The sequence below is a fragment of the Chelonoidis abingdonii genome, chromosome 1 (assembly GCF_003597395.2).
Source record: "Chelonoidis abingdonii isolate Lonesome George chromosome 1, CheloAbing_2.0, whole genome shotgun sequence".
Taxonomy (NCBI): Eukaryota; Metazoa; Chordata; order Testudines; family Testudinidae; genus Chelonoidis; species Chelonoidis abingdonii.
Genome location: NC_133769.1, coordinates 208,581,455 through 208,608,277, shown reverse-complemented (window position 1 = coordinate 208,608,277; position 26,823 = coordinate 208,581,455). Strand labels below are relative to the sequence as shown.

The 26,823-nt window shown below is 41.3% G+C and overlaps 1 protein-coding gene across 1 annotated transcript in view; it reads left to right on the top strand.

The window, feature by feature from the left end:
* RIPK4 (receptor interacting serine/threonine kinase 4) overlaps nucleotides 1-21,202 on the top strand; it is a 37,633-nt gene extending 16,431 nt beyond the window's left edge. The window contains exons 2-8 of the mRNA XM_032775319.1: nucleotides 174-465; nucleotides 10,570-10,718; nucleotides 12,733-12,782; nucleotides 15,252-15,410; nucleotides 16,718-16,824; nucleotides 17,733-17,991; nucleotides 18,771-21,202. Coding sequence (XP_032631210.1) covers nucleotides 174-465; nucleotides 10,570-10,718; nucleotides 12,733-12,782; nucleotides 15,252-15,410; nucleotides 16,718-16,824; nucleotides 17,733-17,991; nucleotides 18,771-19,948 — 2,194 coding nt within the window. The 3' untranslated portion in view covers nucleotides 19,949-21,202. The remainder of the gene's footprint in view (nucleotides 1-173; nucleotides 466-10,569; nucleotides 10,719-12,732; nucleotides 12,783-15,251; nucleotides 15,411-16,717; nucleotides 16,825-17,732; nucleotides 17,992-18,770) is intronic.
* Nucleotides 21,203-26,823: the final 5,621 nt, after the last annotated feature.

Genomic DNA, 26,823 nt, shown 5'->3' with positions numbered 1-26,823 from the left:
TTGTGGATACTGGACATCATCTGAGGCTCAACCAAGTAAGGATGATTAAATGCATTATTCAGTGCTGTGAACTAATGCGCAGAGGTACTTTGTCAGAACGAGTTAACCGTTTGTGTGTATGAGTGTTTTTGAATGACCTTTGAACCCTGTATGGTATGTTCCATTTCATCTAGGGAGCGTATGGAGCTATTGGAAGAGGCCAAGAAGATGGAAATGGCAAAGTTTCGTTACATTCTTCCTGTGTATGGCATCTGTAAAGAACCTGTTGGCTTGGTCATGGAATACATGGAGACAGGATCACTGGAAAAGCTCCTGGCCTCAGAACCGCTGCCATGGGAGCTACGTTTCCGAATTATCCATGAGACAGCTGTGGGTATGAACTTCCTGCACTGCATGTCCCCGCCACTACTCCATCTGGACCTCAAGCCTGCCAACATCCTGCTGGATGCTCATTACCATGTGAAGGTAATGCTGGGGGTGTACCCCTACTTAAGTGTGCTTTTAAGTCTCACTTCTGTCAGATGGTATCTTTGCATGACTTTTCTGATTTCAAAGGATGTTGTACAGGTATGTGAGAGCAAAACTGTGCCCAGAGGGTTCAAAATAAATACTTCTAAGCCTGATTTGTACCATGTGAAACCTGTTTTTTGGATTCAGTTAGTAATCCTCTTTCCCCCACCCTATTCTGAAGTGTTGCACAACTGGCTTGGTACAGGCTATAAGGGCTCCTTCTGAAGAAGAGACAAGTTACAGTAGATCTAAGGCTCAATCAGTTAAAAAATAGCAGCGTCAAAGTTTAGCAGAAAACTCTGGCTTTTAGGTCTTTAGTAAATAGCTGACTCCGGTAATGGGGGTAAGGCAGCAAACAGGGAGAGAAGAGGGATGTGGCCGTTGAAGGGATGACTTCTAAGTCATTTGTGTATATTCCAAGATCTTCCACAGCACCCACTTAGCAACCCTGTTCCATCTGGGGCCTCTCCATGAGTGCCCAAGTCTAGTCAGTATTAGCAGGCTTCATGCTGGAATCCGCAGGAATGACTGAATTCCTGGAGGTGCTCTTCCCCGCCCCTCCCCCAGCCCAACTGATTTTCTAGGAGTTGATACAGTGAAAAGTGAACCTCCCCTAGCCAGCCACACTCATCATAACGTTCACTCGGATGTTTTCATGGGCTTAGTGTTAAGAAACTCTTCTTTTGCTTAATTTCCCAATCATCAGCCAAGTCATGACCATTTGAGGTGGATTTTTCTAGTCTTGTCATCCACTTTGTTAAAAATGTGGGCTTTCCTTGTGTTTGGAATTTGAGCTCTGTGCTTGTTTTCTAGTTTTGTGCCTGATTCTGCTGCTGCTGAAGTTAGTGGTAAAACTCTCTTATCTTCAAGGGTGCAGGATTTAGTTTGGTGGTCATGTGCGTCTTGTATCAAAGTGGTGACCTGCTCCCCCAAATGGATAAACAGCTTGTGCTAGTCTGTCAGCTCCTTTTTGAGTTCTTTACCTTGGAATGAACCCAACTCTTAAATGGTAAATCAATAATTGTAGTACAAAATCATTTAAAAGACACGCTCATGCATAGCTCCTTGCTGTTCCTGACCCAATCAGATCTTTGTATATATGCTGGGAACATGAGTGGTGCACTAGGCCAGCTCTGTATATGTTCTAGGTGTGGAACGCTATCAGCTCCCAATAACTTCAGCGGTGGTTGTGATTTTACTTGTACTTCTCCTCTGAAAATCATTTGGCAGACCTACAAAGTCAGGCTTTGATTTTGTTTGTTTGCAACATTTAAAAACTACCAGATTTAAAAAAAAAAAAACCCACAAATCTCCTTATTGGTGGGTGGAGGTTCAGAGCTATAGTAAACACATTTTTAGGTAAGTCAGGCCGTGTCTACTCTACAGACTTCTGGCATAACAGCTATTTGGTCAGGGTGTGAAGAGATGTGAATCCTGACCAATACAACTGTGCCAGCGAAAGCCCCTACTGTAGCTGCAGTGGTATGCACAAACTGCGCCTTTGGCCAGTATAGATTGTCTAGCTCAAGGGTGGTGGAATAAGTTATGCTGGCAAAAATGAATTTTGCCCATATAAACTGTGACTACACTAGTAGCCCTCTGCCTGCAAAGCACCTTGACACACACATGGCCTCAGACTTGAAGCAAGGTCTAAACATCTCACTGGTGGCTAAGCCTTTTGGTGACCACCTTCTTGGGTGGCCCCTTCCCAAGAAATAGATTGCAATATAATGGCCCAATGGTGCTTGGATAGTAACATAAAGGACTATATACATAGCTGTTCAAAGCATGCTCTGCATATCTATTAAATGCGTGGGAATAACCTCTAAACTTAATGCTTAAATAAGATTAAATGCTTAAAGTTCTCCATTGCCTATATTTATTGAATCCCAAATTCTTGGCTCATCTGTAATCAGTCTGAAAGTTTTTTGCATTTTTCTCTCCATGTAAGGATTACTAGAAAGATGCATAGTACGTGGGTACTAGTTGGCATATATTTGGATGATGATAGAATGGGAAGGGGGCAAAGTGCTAAAGGCATTAACAAATGAGGATGGTACTGATATCCGTAACATGCTATGCTTGGAGGATGCAGTACAGTTTAGCAAGCTGGGAGCCAAATCTGGCTCCCAGTGACTTCGGTGAGAGTTGGATTCCACCCTGAGCAGGCAGACACGAAAGGTTAAAGCCATACTTTTCAGGCACGTGCAAATGCAAATGTGGCACGCCCATAGCTACAGATAAATTGGAGAGACAGAAGATGCCTTAATTCATGAGTATGTAAGTGAGTTCCTGCACTCAAGAAAATGTGATCTCAAAGCTCCCTTTTACGTAGGGTGAAACCCTTCACTGAATCTCAGGGCTAGTCTATGCCAAAAATGTACACTCCTGAGCAACGTAGCTATGCCATGCTAGCCTCCCTACCGTGTAGACAGAATTCTTCTGTTGACCTAGTTGCCGCATCTCAGGGAGGTGGATTAACTACAGCAAAGGGAAAACCCCTCCCTTCACTGTAGTGAGTGTCCACACTTAAAATACTACAGTGTGCAGGTGCTGTGCCACTGTAGCATTTTAAGTGTAGACATAGCCACACACCCTGCAGCCTGACTTAATATGCATTTTTTGTCCTGACAGGCTAATGGATCCTGTGATTCAGGTGCTTTTCCTTTTAAATGGTAGCATAATTAGCAGGTGATGGTTCCTGATGGAATCCTAAAATGAGGGCATGGCTATACTTAAGAGTTAGAGTACATTTAAAACAGTCCCGGGCACCCTAACTCATGATGCGTCCACACTGGCAAGGCATGTAGAGCACCCGGATTCCATGGCCGGAGCGCTTCTGGTAATCCACCTCCAAGAGAATCATAATGCTTGATGTGCCCCGGCTGCAGTGCCATGCCACCAGTGTAGATGTCCTGGTCTATTAATGCACTCTGGCCTCCAGAAGTGTCCCACAATGCCTGTTCTAGCCACTCTGGTCATCACTTTGAACTCTACTGCCCTACCCTCAGGTGACCAGCTGTCAGACCCACCCTTTAAATTCTCTGGGAATTTTGAAAATCCCCTTTCTGTTCGCTCAGCCAGGCGTGGAGTGCTCTCAGCAAATTTTTCCAGGTGACCATGCCTCCATGTTGCAGGAGATCCCCAGTATGGAGCAATGGCGAGGTGCCAGACCTCATCAGTGTTTGCACCGGAGGAATCTGTTCAGTCCCACCTGCGCTCCAGCCGTAGGAATTGCGATGCCTTCGGGCAGCTATCAAGGGACATGATGGAAAGGAGCTATGACCAGGACGTGCAGGGTTAAAGTGAAGGAGCTGCAGGATGCCTACTACAAAGCCTGCTAGGCAAACTTCTGCTCCAGTGCTGCCCCCGTGACCCGCCATTTGTACAAAGAGCTGGATGCAATACTTGGGGGTGACCCCACCTCTACTCCAAGGACCACCATTGACACTTCAGAGCCCAGTTCAACAAGGCAGGAGGAGGAGGAAAGCGGGAGTGAGGATGCTGAGGAGGAGGGAGACACCCCAGCATCCCTAGATACATGCAGCCAGGAGCTATTCTCAAGCCAAGAGGAAGATAGCCAGTAGCAATAGCTGGTTCTTGGGGAAAGACAAACACCAGAGGAGGTCCTGTTAAGTGGCTTTTATTGTGGGAAGGAAGTTGTTCGGTGTGGACTCTTGGGGTAAGGAGGGTTAGGGTTGCATGCATGCCTAGATGCGGAATAGGGTGTTGATGTGCCCTCACATCGCAGTAACCGGCCTCAGTGATCTCTGCTCAGCTTTTGCATGAGACCTTTGAAATGCGCTTACACAGGTCCCTTGGGAGAGCTACTGTGTTCCTTGTCCCAGTAAGGCTAACATGTCCATATCACTGTGCCATGTCACACAGGTAAGCTGCATATGGGCCAGGGCAGAAGCAGCATTGCAGTAGAAGACCCTCCGTTGCTTCCCAGGTCACCCTCAGCAGTGAGATCTTTCAGGATGAACTGCTGTGGGAAAGGAGGGGACAGTGTTCAGTATAGGGGCCCCCTGCAGCTGTAAGCCTTCCCCAAGGCACAGAAACCCAGAGGACAGTATGGCCATGAAACAATCAGTCCCCCTTGCCCCTGTGCTTGTTTACCATTTTGGGGCTCCTGTGGGTTATATGCACTCACTTTGGGACTGGCAAATTCTGCTATTGTGTAGACTGTGCTTGTCTTTAAGTATGGGCGAATCCCTGCTCTGTCTGTTGTGAATGATGCTGCCTCTAAGTGTTGCATTTTGCCTTTAGTGATGCAACCTCAAGATCTCAGTCATCCTTGTTATCACCGACCGAAAGACTCCAAAGAATGGGAAGAGGTGCTCTGTGGGATAGCTGCCCATAATGCACTGCTGCAAGTGGCCAAGCCAGTGCGCTTGCAGCTGACGGTCTGAACACACTGTAGTGCTTTCCCTACTGCGCTCTCCGAGGGCTGGTTTAACACACAGCGCTCTACATCTGCAAGTGTAGCCTGCCCTGAGTGAACAGACAGTTGCAGGCTGCAAAAGAAGAATAGATTCATGTTCTGGGGGAAAAGGTTCTTTGCAAAGTATATGTTCTTAAGCCAGGAAACAAACAAAACAGCTTCCAAATGCAGTAAATAGGAAATGCTCCTGAATGTCCTTCCACTTTCTAAAATAAAAACTACCAGTCTCTTTTTACAAGCACAATATTTATTTTAAAAATTCCATGCGGGAATGATATTAACTTCTGTGCAGCCCTATTGCATTAGTCATCGAGTGGATGCCTTTGTACAATAAAGTTGTTTCTGGGGTGTTGCATAATATTTTTGTTTAATTTTATTATTGAGGAATAATTAACAGGGTGGTGTAAACCACAGCCGGAAACAAATGAATATAAGAAATCTATTTCAAAGAGTTCAAAGTGATGTCTTGTCATCTTTAAAAGATGCATTTATGGTAAAGCTTTGCTAAGCATTTTTTTTTAGTTCGTGCAGCTATTTACAAGTATCCTAGAAGTTACAGATGGAAAAGACCCAATAGATCTAGTCCAGTTCTCTGCTCATGCTGGACTGTTTTCCTATACTACTTTTTCTGATGTCTTGTTCAGTTCCAAGCAATGGGTCTTTCCAATACTTCCATTGGGAAGATGATTCCACATATTAATAAGCCTCACTATCGGAATCGTTTCCTGATATTCAGCCTATATTTTCACTTTCTTAATTCTGACCCATTACTCCGTGTTGTTCCCACTTGTACCAACCTAAATAATTCCTCTCTCTGTGTAGTGTTTGCCCCCTTGAAATGTAGACTTTGTCTCCACTTCTCACTTAGCCAAGCTAGACATAATTTGGCTCTGGCATTCTTTGATGATCTTATGATTTGGATGGCTTGAAATAACTCTTCTCTGCATTCCCTGTGATTTCCCAGTATGTCTAGTAATTGAGTGCCCAGGAACAAATGCAATATCTCAGGTGCTGCCATAAACAGCCATTGGAATAGATCTGATTCCTCATGTTCATCCATAAAGTGCATTGGCCTCTTGTGCTGCAGCACCTACTCTTAACTCTCTGGCAGCTACTGTTCCTAGGTCTTTTTCAGCATTACCACTTTCCAGGTTTCTCCTCCCATTAAATATCAGTTTCAGATCACTTTCTCTGGATGTAGTACTCATTTTTTTTTTCTCTCTAGGCTAACTTCATTTTGCTGCTTTCTGCCTCAGTTCCTGATCTATCTCTAGATTCTTCTGGTTTTTTTCCTACCCTGGCTGGTATTTACAACTTCTCTCAACACAATCCACAGGATTCTTTGGTCAACTCTTCATTCCTCCTTCCAGATCCTTAATAAGACCAGATCTAAGGACAACTATTTAGCTAGACCCCATCTTAACCTACCCCCCCCCCCCCACACACTTCCTTTGTATCATTAGTGTTCCTGTCTAGACAAATGTTAGGAGTGAGACTTAGTAAAGCCTTTGATACAATGTTTCACAAATATTTAAAAATTGTTGCTTCTACCATTTTCCTGTCACTTACAAATTTTGTCCTATTAAAGAAGTGAATGTGAACTTTAAAGGGGCACAGTCAAGTTGAAAGATGTATTTCTGCCTGGCAATGTCATGCCTATCTACTGTAGTAACAAGTAATGTCCAAAATTACCGGAACTGAAAAGTTAGAATAGTTTTTTCTGTTCTGCAGTTTACTTTCTGTTAGTTTTAGTGTTCTTTTGTCAGCTTCTCCTTTGCTGAAAACATCGTTCTAAATATTCACTGAGGAACAGGGGGGAAAAAATTTTTCCAAAGGATTTTTAACATTTCAGGATATTGTTTAAAGGATGCCCTATCAGAAACTGGGATTCTTTTTAAATTAATCAGCTTTTTAAATTAATCATACAATTAAGAAATATTTCTGTTAACAAAGGCTTTAAATAAATTGGGGACGTTTCAGGAAAATGGAGACAAAAGCGGAAGTTAAATGAAGCTGTATAGATAAATAGATTGTATTTGTTAATGTATCAATTTGCTTTGACTCCATCATATGTGATCGTTCTCAAGAAATGCAAAAAGCTAAAGTTTAATTTTTTGAAGCTAAAACACGCAGATTGCTGCACTAATTCAATGCAAGCTTAAACACCCGTCTGTTTCCAAAAGTCATCAAAGAAAAACATAGCATCTCTGTAGCTCTCTGGGTGTGTGTTCATATCTAACAATGAAGTAAACACCAGGCACGCCAACAGAGATAATATTTAATCTTGTTTTAGATTACCTAACCTGTTTATGAACTCTGTCACTTAGTGTGATGCAATGAATCCCCATTGATGACTAAATGCTTTGGTTTTATTCACAGAAAATAACACACATGAGATTAAAGGCTCAAAGCACCAAGTGCCTTCCACAGTTCTAGCTTGTATAACATACATAAAATTGTGTGAAAAAAATCACAATTTAAACTCACTGTTTAATTCCCAGTATTCAGACCTCAGTACCGTTATGAAACAGCTGACAGCTCAGAGAGCATTTTGGATAATCTGCAAATATAATGAGTAATACCAGGTATGCCAATATACTATGTCTCTTTTGAGAATCAGTTTCTCCAGAATGGTCATTAAAAGTAGATTTTGAAATCATGTTTGACCGGACCAGTATTCTGAAAGTTATTCTGAGCACATTATACTGATAATCAGAATAGAAATGTGTGAGCTGAACAAACAAAAAATGCTACGACAAAGGTCCATGGACAAACTGAAACCTGTGGGGAAGAAATGATTTGATGTCCTAAAGTTCAGTACCAAATTCTATTCTGATATATGTACAGAAACACATGTATAAATACTTTAGCTACTCTTTCCTTCTCATTGTCCGTATGAAATTCAAAGAAAGAGGTCCTGTAAACACTCTGAATATGAAAGATCCTGTGAGAGTAGGAAAATGTTTCTCAATGTCTCCTCACCTCAGTACACATGCTGTATAGAATGCTGTCCTCCACCCCAGAAGTGGCAGCAATTTTTAACTGCTTTTATTATATAAGCTCATGAATCACATTGAAATGAAAGGCTCCATATGAAAGTAAATTACTATTCTAAGGAATAAGGTTAAGGTTTCCTCTAACAATGATGTCACCCACAAATGCCTTTTAGGAGTTTCCAGATGCCTGTAGTTGTGTGTGTTTGCTAGTTAGAGAAGATATCCATTCCAAGAACACACACAAATGCCAAACTCTGAATCACTACATTTAACATTGTCATTTTGCATAACTTAATAGGTGTGTTTTGGGGGACATCTCTAAGAAGCTAATTAAAGGGGAAAACCTACATTAAATGGTTACATTTTCCACCTGCCGTATGCTCCTTATTGGCGTTAATAAGAGCTGGGTGACTAAATACCCCACACAGTGTTGAAAACTTACTTCAAAGGACCTAATTTAATCCCACAAAAGCTCCCTCCAGAAAATGCCTGTTTGATTGGGGTGTTGCAGCCCTCAGGTGCAGTACTTTAATTTTCAGTGCCCTTTGCAGTACGTTAGCACGTTCAAGGTGGAAATTTGCTGTTGGATTTTCCTTTTATCTATATACATTTGACTTTGTTGTCCTCTTGCACGTTGATGCTAGTGTGTTTACAAAACAGAAACCCAACAGACCCACAGAGATGCACTGTACGGTTCCAATGGTACCTTTGTTTCCTTACCTTTGTTGGTTCTAAGACCTTTAATCTTATATTGTAGTTCTGGGAATTACTGACTTGGATCTATACAGAAAAGGTGAATGAGGAGCTGTTCTGAACTTGGGAACTTTTACATGTGTGCTGTTTTATATTTCACTTTTCACTTCAACTGAACACTACATTTTTACATTGTTTATCTTAAGGTAGTACATTACTTCCATTATGAGCAAACACTCACATGCCCTGTAAATCTGTGCACTTCCCATGAATCTACTACCTTGCACTGTGTTAGTCATATAATACAGGTACCAGGACTCTTCCAAGTTGGATCTGTTCAGACTTGCATAGTTAGATCGCTGATTAAACAGACGTTTTTGAGGCTGTATTTTCAGAAGCACTGAGCAATCAGGACTCCTATGCAATTAATAGGAGCCGCAGGTTCTCAGCCCCTCTGAAACTGGACATGATTTTGAGCATTTGCCTGTCTGGGGGTCTCTCTTCCCTATTCCTCCTGCTCTACATCTTCCTAGGTATCAAGCATGATTCTACTGTTGTATTGGCTCTCTAAGTGGGTTAGGATCATACTTGTCCATTACTACACCATTATGAATACTAGAAATTACCCTTCCAGACAATGCTGGAGTAAGAATGTCTCTGATTCTTTGCTCTCAGAGGGAAACTTTTCTTAACCCTTATGGTAAGGGACTGTTTTGAAATTTGTTGAAAATTAGCAGGGAGATCTAATGTTCTTTGAACTGAAGTCTGAGTTCTAACACCATAAAACTGGTTATAATGTATATAGGGCGGGGGAAGGAGTCCCCAAAATATAAGTTAGAATCTCTCACAAACTTATTTTAATAATTTTTAACATTGCTTCAAATCAATGGGTGATACAAATATATAGAATTTTCTCAAGGGAGATGCTATAAAGAGCCAAAAGATGTTACATGAATGAATTTTTTCCTTTTTCCTCAAAGCATAAACATCACTTAGGAGCACAAGTTCCATTGAAAATCAATGGGATTTATGCTAATAAATCACTTAATTGCCTTTGAAATTCTCACCTATATTCTAGAATCTTCTCTAAAATAGCTGGGAAAATATCAAGTAGAACACGAGAATATTTTATCTAGTTGTATTTGATTTATGACTGAGATGTACCTTGGAGGACAAATTAATGCACGTTTTGTTTGATCCTTCAGATTACATTGGAGGTGTTTCCTCTTAAAAAGAACTTGCTGTTACTTGTTTTTTTTTTTTTTCCTCTTCAGCTGGCTCCACTGCTTCATTCCAACTTGCTATATGTGTTACTTGCTAGAAAAATCCCTCCTTCTCTTTTACATTATTGTGTCGTCCTCTGCGCATGTCACTTGTTAGTCTACGTAGACATAATCACTATAACATAGATGATTCTGATAACTGTTCTCTAAATAGCATTTGTGAATTTTTTCTGGGCTTTGAGCAAGCTACAAAGTTTCTCTGAAACATACATGATCAGAACTCTTTCTAGCTTGATGTTGCTTGGAAGGGAAAAAGTGATAGTTTTATCAATTTGTGGGCTCCATTAGCCAAACTCACAATCTGAATCATGTGAAGTAGCCCTACTGAGGTAATAGAAGTGCAAATGTTTGTTATGGGGCTAACTGGAAAAAGAAAAGGTGTCTCTTTTTTTTAGTTTATGGGCTAATAATATCTTTTATTCTTCATAGAAAAACCTTTTAAATTATTGTTTCTTAAACCAATAAAAAAGCAAGCCCACCATATCTTAGTATTTTCAAATTTTATTAGTTTGATATTTCCACATGACAGTTCACTGTAATCTAGAGATATAACTCATTGGAGAAGTTTAGGTGAAATCATCTGAAGTGTAACTGTTTGTTTTGGTTTTATGGGTAACTTTTCTTTTCTTTCCTACTTCTGCAGATTTCTGATTTTGGATTAGCAAAGTGCAATGGACTTTCACATTCCCATGATCTCAGCATAGATGGTCTATGTGGTACTATTGCATATCTGCCTCCAGAACGTATAAAAGAGAAGAACAGATACTTTGACACTAAACATGATGTATACAGGTTAGTACCTACTGAGAAGTATGCACTATCAGTAGAGCCAGAGCTGGCTCCAGGCCCCAGCGCGCGTGCGGGAGGGCGGCAGGCAGCTCCGGTGGACCTCTTGCAGGCGTGCCTGTGGGAGGTCCACCGGAGCCGTAGGACCAGCAAGTGGCAGAGCACCCCCCGCAGCGTGCCGCCGTGCTTGGGGCGGCGAAATGGCTAGAGCTGGCCCTGAGTAGAGCTATCAAAAACCCTTGGTTAAATGATACAACATTGTAATTGTAATAATAAGCTTTTTTTTCTCTCAAGTTCTGGAAGTCTCTCTCTAAAATATCAAGCCAAGCACAATCTTAAAAACTAAATAAATCCCAGATTAGGCCCTGATCCTGCAACGACTTACATGCTTCACTTTATCAGAGGGGTAGCCGTGTTAGTCTGGATCTATAAAAGCAGCAAAGAGTCCTGTGGCACCTTATAGAGTAACACGTATGGAAGCATGAGCTTTCGTGGGTGGAATACCCACTTCGTCAGATGCATGTCACTTTAAGAGGAAGAGTAGATCTACTGAAATCTTTCCAGGGTTGAGGTCTTGGTGACTAATTGCTTGTTTTGGTGTTATTTTATTTTGTTTTAACGCTTTCTCAAGTGAAGCTTTGTTAAATTGTACAGTGTAGTATTAAACACACTGATAATCGAAGTTTATAATTATATCATAAATTGATGGGTTGATCTATGACTTCAGTATTGTGGAAACTAATTTAGAACTCTCATTAACTATGTAAACATTATGCTGATTTGTTAGTGACTAGCTTGGCGTGCATTTCTACATGCAGCATAGTTGTACCCTAAGGGCTGGTCTACACTACGGGGTAAAATCGATTTTAGATAAGCAATTTCAGCTACATGAATAACATAGCTGAAGTTGAATATCTAAAATCGATTTACTCACCCATCCTCACCGCGCGGGATCGATGTCCGCGGCTCGCCATGTCGATTCCGGAACTCCGTTGGGGTTGGTGGAGTTCCGGAATCGATATAAGCACGCTCAGGGATCAATATATCCCGTCTAGATTAGATGCAATATATCGATCCCCAAGCAATCGATTTTAACGCGCCGATACGGCACGTAGTCTAGACGTGGCCTAAGAGTATAAATGTGACCCCCTTTTCTCCCCTTCCCCCGAAAAAAGAAAGGGGGGGGGGAGAACAACCAGAAACCCTTGTAACAGTGAGACTGAGTCCAGGCCTACAGACTCAACCTCATGATACAGTGCTAAAATTAGCAATGTAGACACACCCACTTGGGCAGGAAGTCTGGCTCTGAGACTCTCTCTCCTCACATCGCTGGGTTTTAGAGCCCAAACTTCAGTTTGAGCAGTAGTGTCCCCATTGCAATTTTTAGCACTGAGGTTTGAACTCCAGTCTGTATGAGACTCGCTGTGGCAGGATGTCTTATCAGTGTAGATGTACCCTTCGGTTCCTGACCCTATTGAGTGAGAGTTTCACCACTGACTTCTGTGAGGACAGAGTACACAAGGGGTGAAATCATCTTCAGTTTGCTATGAGTGTGTTGGCAGTGAATATTTTGTTCTAACAATAATGCATGTTCTAAGCGAATGGAAGACAAACTGTGGGGCTTCAGTTTAAATCTTTAAATGCATTTAGCAACTTTCTTAGAAATTCCCGCCTGCATTCAGATTTCCTTGGTTTTGGTATATATGGTGACTTGGTGTAAACTAGTAGAGAATGTAACCGTGATTCTGATCCTCTCAGGTCACTCACTAATGCCTGGACGCTATTAGTTAGTCCTTGCCATAAGATCCATAATTTCATTTTAACTGTCATTCAGGCATGGTTCTTGGCCCAGCCTATAAATACACCTAATCACATAGGGGCCATCTGTACACTAGCAGCTCAGGCATGCCTCAAAGACTCAAAAGCACTGGATTGACACTAATGGAAGAAAAAAACTGTGTTTGAGGTGAACTTCTAATTTTTCTTCCTTAGGACTAACAGACATAATATCTATTTACAGTTTTTCTATAGTGATTTGGGGAGTCCTCACACAGAAAAAGCCGTTTGCAGGTAAGCCAATGCTACTTTGTTCATGAGCTTCGTATTTTGGATATACATAACAGAAACAGGATTCTTTGCTCCCTCTGTGTGCATATCACAAATTGAGGTGTCGTGTCTGGTGTCTTGACTGACCAGCCTCAATTTCTACAGCATATCAATGGGCTCGTCCCTAACTAAAGTTCTCAGCTCACACATTTCAAGTATGATTATAAAAAAAAAAAAAGAAAAAAAGTCCAACTTCCTCTTTGTATTCTGAAAGCGAACCCATAAGACTGCCCTCAATCAGTGACCCAATGGGAGTTTACATACAGTTCTAGAGTAGCATGTGGTCCAGTGTATTCTAAAAGATCCTTGGCTTTGCTATTGAAAGTTCATGGAAGGCAATTGTCAAGAAATCCAGGGTGGATTGATTTTTTTTTTTTTTTTTTTTTTTTTTTTAAATCACTGATTTTAAAAAAAGAAACTTGTACTTCAGTTATTTCTAAAGAGAAATGCATTTTCATTGTTTGATATAATCGTTAAAATGTTGATTTACAGCTAAATAGATCCTTTAGGCTAGATTTTGTACATCTGTGCTACCTAATGATATACCTTCATGTAAGCAATTATTTAACCTAATATTTTCCAATTCTTCGTATACATTTTTTTAAGTATGTTAGAAAATGGTGAAAGATATATTTTTTTATTTACTAGATAATTATTTTGCTCATGACTTTGTCAAGCTGCATTAGGATGGTAATGGGAAATTACACACACACCAGCATATACCATTTATTTTTATTTAAAACAACCTCAAATGTGTTGAATATATAAACTTCTCATCAAAACATTTCACATTTATAACTATTTGACTAATTAAACAAAGGGATTGACTGTAGTCAATGAATTAAATTGATTATTTCACATCAGCCTGGGGAAAATTTTCACATGTGCCTAAGTGAAAGTGACTGGAGTACAAATTCCTACTTGCCTAAGTCTCTTGAAAAATGAGAAGTCTCCAAAGTTGTACAGGTTGACCTATTATGCCATATTTGTAAAGCTTGACCTCACAAGTTGGTTTTCCCTCTAATTTTTGCTTTATGTAGGAAAGCAGCCTTTAATTCAGCATTTTTGATAGAGGCTCATGGATTCAGCATTTATTTATTTATTTATTTAAATGTGTTAAGAGATTATAATTTTTGGCCTTAACATAACTAGTGTTACATTTAGCTTTAGCTTAACCTGCTTAAAAGTAAAGTATACTTTTTTTTAAAATGGATATGTATTCGTCCTGCAAGAAAAGGGCCTCAGAGGAAGAGTTTTTTTTGTTCAAGTCTTGATATACCCCTCTCTCTCCCCACCTCCCCCCCCTTTTCAGGGGCGACTCTAGGTATTTTGCCACCTCAAGCACAGCAGGCTGCCCTCGGCGGCTTGACTGCGGGAGGTCCCTGGTCCTGTGGATTCGGTGGCAGCCTGTGGGAGGTCCGCTGAAGCCACGGGACCAGCAGACTCTCCATAAGTATGCTGCCGAAGGCAACCTGCCTGCCACCCTCCTGACGACCAGCAGAGCGCCCCCCCCGGCATGCCGCCCCAAGCACGCGCTTGGCGTGCTGGTGCTTGGAGCCGCCCCTGCTCCTTTTTTAGTATTGCCTCACCATAATTAAATGTACTGAAATGCAAATCTATAACAAACTTGTTTGGACAGGTTACTCTTTTCCCCCTCCCCCCACCCCCCACCAATCAATTTTCTGGAGAACAAGATCTATTCTGTCCCTATTTGCTTAACTTCAACACATAGTAGAACCTCAGAGTTACTGGGACTGGAATATTGGGTATCAGGAATCCTGATTCTATTCCTGGGATCAGCATATGTTAGTGGTTAGACAAAGCATACTTGTGTTGAATGAAACCCCTGTTTGGATCATCTGAAGGGACTTTGCTTTGGATCACTGGATCTAAAAGTGCACGCTTTCATCACTTGAATCACATGATCATGCACATTAGCATGGAGACCACGGTAGATTCACCAACTGTTATATGCAGTATGTCTGGAGGTTGAATTGCTGTGTGGTCTTATTAGCTTGTATGAAAAGCTGAGGCACACAAATAAGAGAACAAGTTCCTTCCTCTTTGCCTACTGCAGATAGGCAAGTGCAAAATACTGTACAGTAACACAGACTAGTATTTCTCTCTAGCCTGCGGTTTTGTAAAGTGACCTGACATAGGTGGTAGAAACAAAGCACTGTCATTCAGTGACATCAGTATCACTATCCGTTCTGAAAGCAAATATGGCTGGGTACTTCAACTTATTCTCTTGCAATTAGATTTTAAATTCAAATTTCAGTTTTTATACCATAATAGAAATATATTCCCAACCCTGGAAAAAATGCGGAGAACCCAAGTTTCAAATGAAGCAATTGAACTTTCATATAACAGCTCAAGGAAAAGAATCTCATCATTTTGCTAAACTGTTTCTATTTGTGTGCCCTTACTTTGCAGAGGAAAACAACATTTTGCATATTATGGTAAAAGTGATTAAAGGCCACCGCCCAGAGCTACCTGCCATATCAAAATCCAGACCTCGCTCGTGTAATAACTTGATCAAACTGATGCAAAAGTGCTGGCAAGATGATCCTAGCAAACGGCCAACATTTCAAGGTACCTTTCCTGATAATGCAGTTACCCATTTCTCCTGTGAATCATTTAAATATTGAGGACTAAATCCTATATAAACTGATGGTAACACAATACATTGAGCATATTGTGTAGTGAAGACAAGGATACAGGAAGCTTATTCACTTGGGGAAGGGATTATATGAAGACAAGTCTGACCATGAAGAAATGTTGTGTAAATATCCTAGAAGTAAGACGTGTACTGAACTGGGTAATCCCTGTAGCCATTGCCTGGGGAGTGTGTGCGTAGGCTGACTTCCTAAAGCACATATCCTAGCCAAGATTGAATTTGGTGTGGTGAAGGAGAGCATTGGATGCCCTGGGCCATGATTCATAACGTTATAAACCAATGAATGGGATTGGTCTTTCTACAACTGACATGTTTCTGACAGTTTTTAATTTAAAAAAAAAAACAAAAAACCTTCAGCATATCCAAAACCAAACACACAAGTGCTCCAACTGTAAACACAAGAGAATGCAGTAATCCTCTACAGATGTTTTTATTGCTAATTGCTAAAGTGTGATTGGTGTGTTTTTTTTTTTTTTTTTTTTTTAAATCTCCACCCCTCCCGCCTTTCCTCCCAGCCCAGATGAAGTACAGGACTGGACGATGATTGAGGCCTGATCTACACCTTAAAAGTTAGGTCGACCCAACTACAATGCTCAGGGGTGTGAAAAATCCACACCCCCTGAGCAAGGTAGTTAAGCCGACCTAACACCCTGTGTAGACAGAGCTAGGTTGATGAAAGAGTTATTCTGTTGAGCTAGCTACCAACTCTCATGGAGGTGGATTTACCTTTGCTGATGGGAGAACCCCTCCTGTTGGCAGAGGTAGTGTCTATATGGATGCGTTGCAGCTGTGCTACTGTAGCATTTCAAATGTAGACAAGCCCTGAGGATGAGAAGACTTCCGCATCTTAGTCACGTGTCTGAATCTGGACCAGGAGGGTATTGACAGATTTGTTACCATCTCACAGCTGATCATTAGCTTATGTGTAATGAGTTATTGTTGGGCTTTTTCAGTTTTTAGTGGCTAGTTGGCTATTGGCATTTTGATAAAGCCATAATTCAGTGTCCAGGAAGACTGAGATAAGGTGAAAATAGCACACTGATAGTGGGCAGTGTCGGGGGGGAAACTTACATTGCTGCCCTCAATGTGTGTGCTGTGGGGTGAAAGGGAGGGGAAGTAAATCTCCAGTACTGTTGACCCAAGCACCTTTCACTAGCATTAAATGCCTCTTCGACAAATAACTGCTGGTTTGTCTATTAAATCGTTCTTGCCTCTTTCAAAGAAATCACCTCAGAAACAGAGGACCTCTGTGAAAAACCAGAAGATGAAACAAAGGAAATGTCAGGTCCTGAGCTATCCACCAAAAGATCTCCAGAACCACATTCAGAGGTAGTTTGTGTTCCCATATTTAATGCAAGTTTAATATGAAATGCGCTCTAAACAAATCTTAAATTGTTGCCAGAAGTGAAATCTACAAGAGTCAAACACTGCCCTGACCTAAACCCCCTATAGTACCATTGTAATACTCCCAGTATCCCTGCACTAGTGGTTTAGTTGGGCAACTTTGTGTAGGTATTGTGGTAGAAGTGGATCTCGATGAGGGATTTGAATGCAGATCAGAAAGTAGCAGACTTGCAGATCAGAAAGGACCTTCTATGCATTGGGGTGGACTTGTAAGGAAGCACAAAAACTGCTGTGGGAGAAAAAGATAAGAGGAGGGTGAGGTTGGGACCACTAGTGAAACAGCAGGAGTGATGTGATCAGAAACAAAGTGGATGTGCTTGGGAGGACAGTATTATGCAAGGCGGTGAAGACTAAGACTTTTTTGGGCGGGGGGGATGAGGGAGTCAGTGGAAGGGCTTCAAAGGTGGATAACAAGGGCAGATTGGGCAAAAAAAAAAAATCAGTGGGTGCTTCTTGTGTAGATTAAAGTGGGGGTGGGGGAGGAAGGGAGAGGAGACATAGTGTGAGGAAAGCCAGAGAAGAGCTAGCTACAGTAACTGAGGTGATGAAGGCCTGATTGAGAGTGTGTAAACTATCTGGATGGGAGAAAGGTTTGATCTTCAAAATGCTGTGGAGGAACAGCTGGATTTGGAGACAATGTATAATACTGATAAACCCTGTCATTGTTTCCTAGTACTGAAGTCTCCCAGACACCTTTTCATTTTGTTTTGTCTTTAACAGCATTTAAAGATACCTGCAAGTGAACATGTTTTGATTTCATGCTGTTAATTTTCCCCACTGCCAAGTGAAATTCAGACACTTTTAAAACACGTGTTTCTTCCTTTCTTTTGAAGGGAATCCCTGTGTTATCCCAGCCAAAACGGGAGTCCACTCCAGTATCTGCTAAGGATTATAGCCTCTCTGAGTTGTTGTCCCAGCTGGATTCAGGGATCTCGCAGACGATGGAAGGCCCTGAAGAACTCAGTCGTAGCGCTTCTGAGTCCAAACTTGCTTCCAGTGACAAGAGGCTTTCAGGGGTTTCATCTGTGGATTCTGCCTTTTCCTCTAGAGGTTCCCTGTCGCTGTCCTTTGAGAGAGAGAACTCTGGAAGCGGTAAGTGTTGGTGATTTTACTGGAATGAGCCATAGGAGACAAGGTGGGGAGTGACAGGGGTATTTTATAAACACCACTGTTCCATAAATCAGAGCATTGACCGTTTTGCCCTTAGCACTATTAATTTATTCAATGTTTGCTAATGTTGGATAAACCTTCAGCCTGAAATGGGAAAGCATTGTGATTTGAAACTAGGGCAAATATTTTTATTTTTTTTTCAAAAATGGGTGCCTAAACCTGAGTTCTAAGGTGCCTAAATATGGGTTTAATGGGAGATGTCTGGCCACTTACTTTACTATGGAAAATCAAGTAACTTGTTTAGTTGCCTAAATACAGACTTCAGATACCTATAATTAGGCTCCCTTTTTTTAATGTCTGAGCCTAGCGTCATACAGTTGGTTCAATACAGACATGATGAGAACTGTAATAGATTTTTTTTTTTTTTTCACTTCCAAGCTAGTGTTCCTAAAGACTCTATTTTAGTCCTGGATTAAATTGAGATAATTGCAGGGGTGAGGACAGATCACCTGTGGAGTATCTTTCCCACCCCACCGTGCTCTCCTGCCTACTTTCATGAGAGAAGACAAGAACAGAGTTAGCACACATTCCAAATCTGATTTTAAAATTTGTCCTAACTATACTGCAAGGTGGTGTGGACTAAACTGTAGTTTAATTCCTAGGCAAGGAAAGGTAATGACTTTATTCACTGTTAGCCTGTTTCAGTCATGAAAATAAAATTCTTGGTTGTAATAGAATTTTGATGCTCTTTACCCACTCAGATATTGGCACAACAGATATTCAGAAGAGAAAACTGGCTGAGGCAATTATATCTGGAGACACAAGCAAATTGATGAAGATTCTCCAGCCCCAGGATGTTGATCTTGTCTTAGATGGAAGCTCCAGCCTTTTACACTTGGCTGTTGAAGCAGGTCAAGAAGAATGTGTCAAATGGCTTCTTCTATATAATGCCAACCCCAACCTGACCAACAAGAAAGGGTCCACTCCTCTCCATGTAGCCATAGAGAAGAAAATGAAGAGCATTGTGGAACTTATTCTGGCACGGAAAATCAATGTGAATGCCAAAGACGAGGATCAGTGGACTGCTCTTCACTTTGCTGCACAGAATGGGGATGAGTTCAGTACCCGAGTGCTGCTTGATAAAAATGCATCACTGAATGAAGTGGATTTTGAAGGAAGAGCCCCCATACACATAGCCTGCCAGCATGGACAAGAGCACATAGTGCGGATACTGTTGAGAAGAGGGGTCAATGTGGATATCAAAGGCAAGGATGGCTGGGTGCCACTGCACTATGCTGCGTGGCAAGGTCATCTCTCCATTGTAAAGCTTCTGGCAAAACAGCCGGGTGTGAATGTGAATGCACAGACAGTGGATGGAAGGACCCCATTGCACCTGGCAGCACAAAGAGGGCATTACAGAGTTGCCCGCATTCTTATAGAACTACAGTCTGATGTCAACATACAGAATGTGCTTCTGCAAACGGCTCTCCACGTAGCTGCTGAAACTGGCCATACCAGCACTTCGAGGCTGCTTCTCAATCGTGGTGCAGAAATAGAGGTAGCAACAGCGGAGGGATGCACAGCACTTCATTTAGCCTCTCGCAATGGCCATCTAGCAACTACCAAACTGTTGCTAGATGAAATGGCTAATGCTCTGGCTAGAGGCCCTTTGAACAGGACAGCGCTCCACCTTGCTGCTGAAAATGGACATGCCGAAGTAGTCGAGGAACTCATAAATTTGGAAAATGTGAATGATTCTGATGAGGAAGGGCTGACAGCTCTTCATCTGGCAGCGAGAGGCGGGCATGCAAAAACAGTTGAGATTCTATTAAAACACGGGGCCCTTAATAACTTGCAAAGCCTCAAGTTTCAGACTCCACTGCAGCTGGCTAAGCAAAGTGGGAATAGCTCTGTTGTCATGTTGCTAAGTGAGACTTAGCTGAACAAATTCTGATTCTTGAAGTCTTTACTGGAGCTTGACTCTCTTGGAGTTCTCCTGGAATTGCGCAGTGACCTGCTTTTCTATTCAGTCTGCAGATAAGTCTGAATTCCAGCCAATCAGAAACTGCATTTTAGAGAGGTAGCATGGCCTGATGAACGGTATGTAGGACCAAGAGCCAGGAACTCCTGAATACTGATTCTAGGTCTGTCATTTGTGTGATCTTGGGCAAGGCATTTTGTTTCCTTCTCAACCTGTATAGTGGAGATGAAAGTACTTATATAACTAACCTCACAGGGATGTTGTGAGGGTTAATTAGATGCAGTTTAAATAGTGCCTTAATTTTTTCAATGTGCCATACCCACATTTAAGTATTATCATCCTGCCTTCTGATTTCTTCAGGCACATGGTGGGACAAGCACATTATTTCAGATGATTGGATTATTACATAATCCATCCTTTGTGTGTGTGTTTAATATCACTTGTTACCATAGAGGCATTGACAGCACACAAATCAATTTTTGAAATGAGCATTGTTGGAAAGACGCAAGCTATTTTATTTAAAATGTGTTTTAAGATAGACCTGTTTCAACCTGGACCATGTGGCTGAGTGTCATAATTTCATTTTCAGAAGATACAAAATGGAATATATGAAAATGCTCTGGTTCTTTCATTGTAATATAGAGATGTTGATTATAAAGCCGCCCACTTCTGTTTTACTCAGAATGGTCAAGAGACTATCTTCAGCCAATGCATATGGTAGAAGAATTCTCAGACTGGCTGGTGGAGTGAAGCACCGAAGTTCACTTTTGATATACAATAGTAACTTGTATATAGTGTAAGATCAGTAAAATATAAGATTATTTTTTGTTACCAGTCAGTTGTGAAATAAGGATCTGTTAGTGTGTAATGTGAAACTAGAAGCAACTAAGAGTTTTAGGGTTTGTTTGTTTTTTATTTTGTTTTGTTTGGCTGAAATTAATTCATGATGAACTGTAGTTAAATGTTATATTCTAATAACATTATAGAACTCTTCACAAGCAGTTTATTTAGATTAGTATGTAATAGAACCACGTGTACAGTGGCACACTGTGTCCTAAATGAATGAACTGTGGTGAATTGTCTAATATAAATATACTGTGTATATAGTATTTCTACCAGTTGTATACATTTTCTACAGCAGAAAATATTGAGACTGTTTAGGCCTGGGTATGTTTTAATACGCCTCTTGATGTTCATGCTTTTCAAAGTTCAAATGTGATCTGTTTATCAATAAATATAATATTCTATATCTATTGCATGTAAATTCTTCTACTTAGGCAAAGTTTGCTGTAATTAGCAGAAAAACAAGATGGAGTACATCATGCAGTTAAACAAACTGAACTGCTAAATCTTACTGGAGTGGGTGAGTGGAGGGGTGTGTGTGTGTGTGTGTGTGTGTGTGTGTAAATATACAAATTACTACCTTTCCATTATTAAAGGAGTAGGGCTTTGTTCTGTTTTGGGGCAATAAACCAAATTGATCAATGGGGACAGGTTAAGTAGCTCTTTATTGACTGAGGAAAATAAGTTTATTTTGCTATTATGTACATGATTTAATGCTGCCTGTCTTAAGTTTAAAAGCTTGAGGCATTAGCCTTTGATTTGTTTTAATTAGACAGTCATATCAACTTTCTTCACTTATAATTTTAGTTTGAATTTGTTGCTCATAAAAGGTGCCATATGACAGTCCTGGAAAATGACTGAATGTGCATATATTAGTGCCATATAGCAAAGTGCTTCACAGAGTAATCAGATGAAAAAATCTCAACCATTCCAAATACATATTCAACTGTTTCAAACTGTTAGCTACTCTAGAGAAGGTATCAGTGTGAAGAATTCTGTTAAAGAGGAAGTAACACCAAAATTTAAAAAAAAACACAAAACAAAACAAAAAACACCCAGGAGTCTGAAGTTAGGCTCTAAATCCATACGTAGCACTTACATTTGGAACTGCAGGCTGCTTAGCACTTTTAAAAATCACCTGCTTGGATGGGATACTTCACTGACTGCCCATGCTGGTTATATTAGAGCATAGCTATTTGCTCCATGCCAATGGATAGTATTTATTACCCAATATGCTGGATTACTTACACAATGAAGCCTTTAAATCTCTGCCATGTTTAAGAGCATGGAGTCCTCAGAATGCACTTTCTAAAGCAGAGGCCAGAAAGAAACTGACTTTAAAATAAACCTAGTTCGAACTTTGTTCTGTTCTTCATAATCTCTCCTGAGAGAGATGCACTTATCAATATCTTGATTATTCTGAATCCCTTCAATGTGTTCCCTGTAAAATAGATATCCTTGTGGAAAATGCAAAAGCATGAAAATTCTTTTATCAGAAAAATTTCTGGGTCCATTGTAATTTGCCTCAATCCTAATCACCAGCACCCTACTTAAATTGTAATCCTTTTGAACAGTGTTGGTGGTGATCATTCTACATTTTGTGATAGGTAATAGTTGCTGATGCCCACTAGAAATGGGGGCGCTCTCAACTTGCTTTTACCTGAAATCTGAACTATATTTCAAGTCAGACTTGAAAAGCTTGGTATAACCTACTCAGCAATCTAGTTCCCATTAGCAGCGACCCTGAGGGTTGATGTTGCCTAATCTGTCTTTTCGGAATAGTTTGACTGACTGGACAACATCCTGTATTTTGCAATATGTCCCCAAACTATTTATTTTTCATTACACAGAAAAGGAATTCTGTAACCTACTGCATCTGAACCACTTAGCGCAGTGTGTGGAAGGTGCCTAGAAAGCTGTTATCCACAAACACCAGAAGTTGCAGCAGAGGGAAAGGCTCACTCATGTAACTCCTTATAACAAGTTGTCAGCCACCACCTTGCCAGTAAATTCCTTCCAAACAGATTAATAATCATGCATCAGCTTCTAATTGAACAAAAGGCCACATACTCATGAACATTTTCCATGCAGCCTTTCGCAATAAGAGGCATCGGCTACACCTTGCAAAAGAGTAAGTGAGGCTGGCACTGAAGCCATTCTTGAGGGACAAAATTAACTCTTCAGCAAAGGCTTAAATTGTGGGAGGGGAAAAGTTAAGGGTGACGTGCTGTCACTCAGAGATGCTGCTCCATGTCCACTAACGGAATATGAGGGAAAAGTTGAGCTCAAATGAGTGGGAACTTTTTGATATTTAAGCTAGTACAATGTGCATATCCAAAACTCTTGTGTGTTTGCACTATTGTTTTTTGGATACCAAACATGATCCTTTGAGGGGACCTGATTTTCAGTAATTGCCAACTACCTGTCTTCTGAAAATCAGGCCCTTTAAAAGATGTCAAGTTGGGCTCCTACATAGTGCACAAAATCACTAGTGTCTCTTTAAAATCATTGTCTCTTTAAAGATTGGGACCACCAATCCAGATGTCCAATATCAATATTATGCTATGTCTACACAAGAAAGTTGTACTAGTTTAATACTCTAGTGATTAAAGTTGTGTGAATACTGTCATCTTGGTTTAATTAAGAAGGAAGTATTTTGGCTTAGCTTAAATGAATTCCTAATAAGTCAAAACAATTTTTGAAAAAATGAAAATAAGTATCCATACCTTGTTTTGCACCACTTTAAATGACTCCTGTTTAAAATCAAATTGGAAGTTAAACAAGTGCAACTTCAACACACACAGTCTTTCAAATTGGAGGCTCTGCCCACTCAACCCTCTGGCTCCCCAAAAACTTGGGAAAATAGGTAGTTTGAAAGTCAATAAAGTTGGACTCTTTAGAATCAAACGTTGCTTGAGGGCCTCAGCTGAGAACCTCTATCCTCCTGCAATCCTCCAGAGATTATTTAGTCGATCTGTCAAAAGAGTTCAGGCTTTCAACTCTTGAAACAGCATTATCTGCATGCAACTCCGCCTCATGCTATGGTGCTAGTGGCAAAGGTGATCCTTAGAGTTTCAATGCATGGTCATCTGGTTCTGTATATCTTCAGGCCACAATGCTACTGAAGCTTCATTTCCAAGAGGTAGCAAGGAGGAAAAAGGCTCATCCGGTTACTGACTGAAATCTTGCTAATGTTGAAATATGCTCTGGCTAGAGAATACTAGCCTCAGCTTTTCAAAGCAGTTTTCTTTCATAGGTGGTGCACCTGACTTTTTTAAAAGTCTCCCAATGTACATGAGCAACTCTTCATGAAGGATTTGTTTTGTAAATGTCTCTTCCACAAGGAATACCAACTCCTGTACATGCATGTGAGATATCAGCTGCTCATGCATTATGTTAGTGCACAGAAGTACATATTGAGGACTATGCATATGTATGAAGCTGCACATACACAAAGGCTGGGTAGAAGTGGCACTGAAAATCGGGCACTGCATAGGTAGACTCAGTGTTTCCTTTTGTTGACATTGATGCAAACTTGTGAATGATGAAAATTATTTGTATTTAGGAGTGGGCTGAATGGTACAAGGCACATTTCTCCACTCTTGCACCTCATGCCAGGACCTGGCACCAGAGCATTCCCTGCAGGTTGCGAAGCACAGAGCTGCTTTCTCCCACTCCTTCAAAGCGAGTGGGAAGGAGGTTGGGTTAAGGCTAGATGAAGTCTGCTGCACTTTGCTAAGAAATTATGCAGAATGTGCACTTCCTCTGTGTAGGGGGGGATTGCACCTGGGATGGTGCCTAAGAAGTCTCCTGGCCTCTGCACCATCCACAGTCCAGGCTTGTTCAGTTTGTTCTTGGTCACTGATAGTTTTGTTTTGTTTTAGCTTCTGCATAAAGCAAAAAGCTGTTGAACATTGTTGCTACAGGCCTCAGAAGGAAGCATCAGGCTTGCAGTTCAAACATGCTCTTGATTCCTCTGTGGTAACAGAAAAGAATGTGAATTTATTGCTAACATCCCCACAGGCAAATCTAAACCCTTCCATTCATTTCCCTTCTGTTGCATCATCTTGATTCTGCATGGCAAGTTACAAGAAAAACAAGACACACCTGAGGGCTGTGCTATAGAAGAGATTGTGGGGAGGTTGAAGGTCAACTCTCCCCACCCATCCAAAGACAGTGTGATGGCTGGTGAGAGGCTTAGGAGCAGCTTTCTTAGGGATGTGGCAGATTTTCCTTCACAGGAAGGTTTTATATCCAAGCTTAATAAAAGACTTAGTCTGGCTCAGCCGGACATCCTGGGCTTGGTGACAGAATCACTGATGAAGTTCTCTGGCCTGTGTTATGGAAGAGGTCAGACTAATGATCCTTTAAAATCTGGCTGCTGGAGAGCCACCTTCCCCTCAGAGTATATTTTCCAAATTTCCTCAAGGACCAGCACGATATACGCCCTTTATTTAAGACACCAGGGTCCTCCCACAGAGAGATACTCTTCCTCATTCTGTGGTACTTTGGCCCCTCTGAACATGGTTTCTCCAATTTAGCACCTTTTCTTGACCGAAGCTCTTCAGCTCCCTCCCATTCTCTTGACACCACAGCCCCTTCCAGGGGCATGCCCTCTTTGACACAGCCTGGTGCCTCTTTTCCCCCTGTGCTCTGGCTTACCTGCTGGAGAACCCAAGTGCTCTTGTCCATTTCCTCCAGTGGGAGGCTGAACCTCCTGTTATATGGAAATAACATAAGGACTCCATTGTTGTCTTTGACTAAGAACAGTATTTTGAGGGTTTTTTCCCCTTGTTAACAGCACTGAGTGCCTGCGATAAGAAAATAATCCCAGTTTCTATTTTACTTCTGAGTGGTTGGTTTGGCTGCAGGCGGGCTGTGCCCCAAGAAGGAAAGGGGTGTGCAATGTCCCCATATGTAAATAGCTGTGGCCAGTGTTCAAGGGACGGTGGCGCTTTGCCATGTCTCCTCTCATATGGGGGTAAATCATACTCCATCTCCCTTAAGCTCAGCTGCTGGAGCATTTCATAGAACCATAGAATCTCAGGGTTGGAAGGGACCTCAGGAAGTCATCTAGTCCAACCCCCTGCTCAAAGCAGGACCAATCCCCAACTAAATCATCAATCGATGCATTAGCCCTTGCATTGTACCTCCAAGTGCCTTTGCAATAGAGATGCAATGTCACACTTCAATGTTACCGTGCTGTGACATTCCAGTTCCATGTGATCCATCTCCTTTCGGGACATGCTTTAACCCCAGGCGGTGGCACGGCATGGAATAATAGCTCTGCCCCTCCTAGTGCTGAACTAAGCCAGAAAAAGAACCACAGCCCAAAGCTCCCACTGATTAAATAGACCATAATAACACAGGAAGTTGTTTCAACAGATAATGGAGTGTACGGCAGATCCTAACTTGTTGTGCGCTGACAGTAATTCAACAGTTCAGCATCACTGGCTGCCTCCAATCAAGTGAGGCTTGGGCCTGAATTAGCAGCCGTGTTGCAGGGCAGGAGGTGGAATTGCTGAGTAGGGAAACTGGTGCTACTCAGCCCTGCAAAGTTCAGCCCTGAGGTATTTGTGCAGCAGCTGCCAGCAGTAAACATGACTCCAGGCAGGGCTAGTTACTCCTCAGGACCAGGGGAGCACCAAATTCATATGCAGGCTGTAAAATCCTCCATTAAGCTTTGTAGGGAACAGTGCCACAAACCCCAAGCTCTTAACAAGGAGGAGATTTTAGAAGTACTACAGCTTAGGTTCCTTTTAGTTGCTTTCTGGTTTTTGAGCTTTAGGGGTTCATGTTTTCAAGCTTTTTTTTAATTCAACTATGAGGGCTATGGCCTTTTTTTTAATCAAGCTGAGATCTCCATGTGATCACCTGACTCCATGCACTGATGCTTTAAAAAAAACACCAAAAATCACAACACTTGTGTTAAAATTGTGAGCATTGGCAACACTTAAATTTCTCTGCCCTCTTTTTGAATCAGGTTTCAT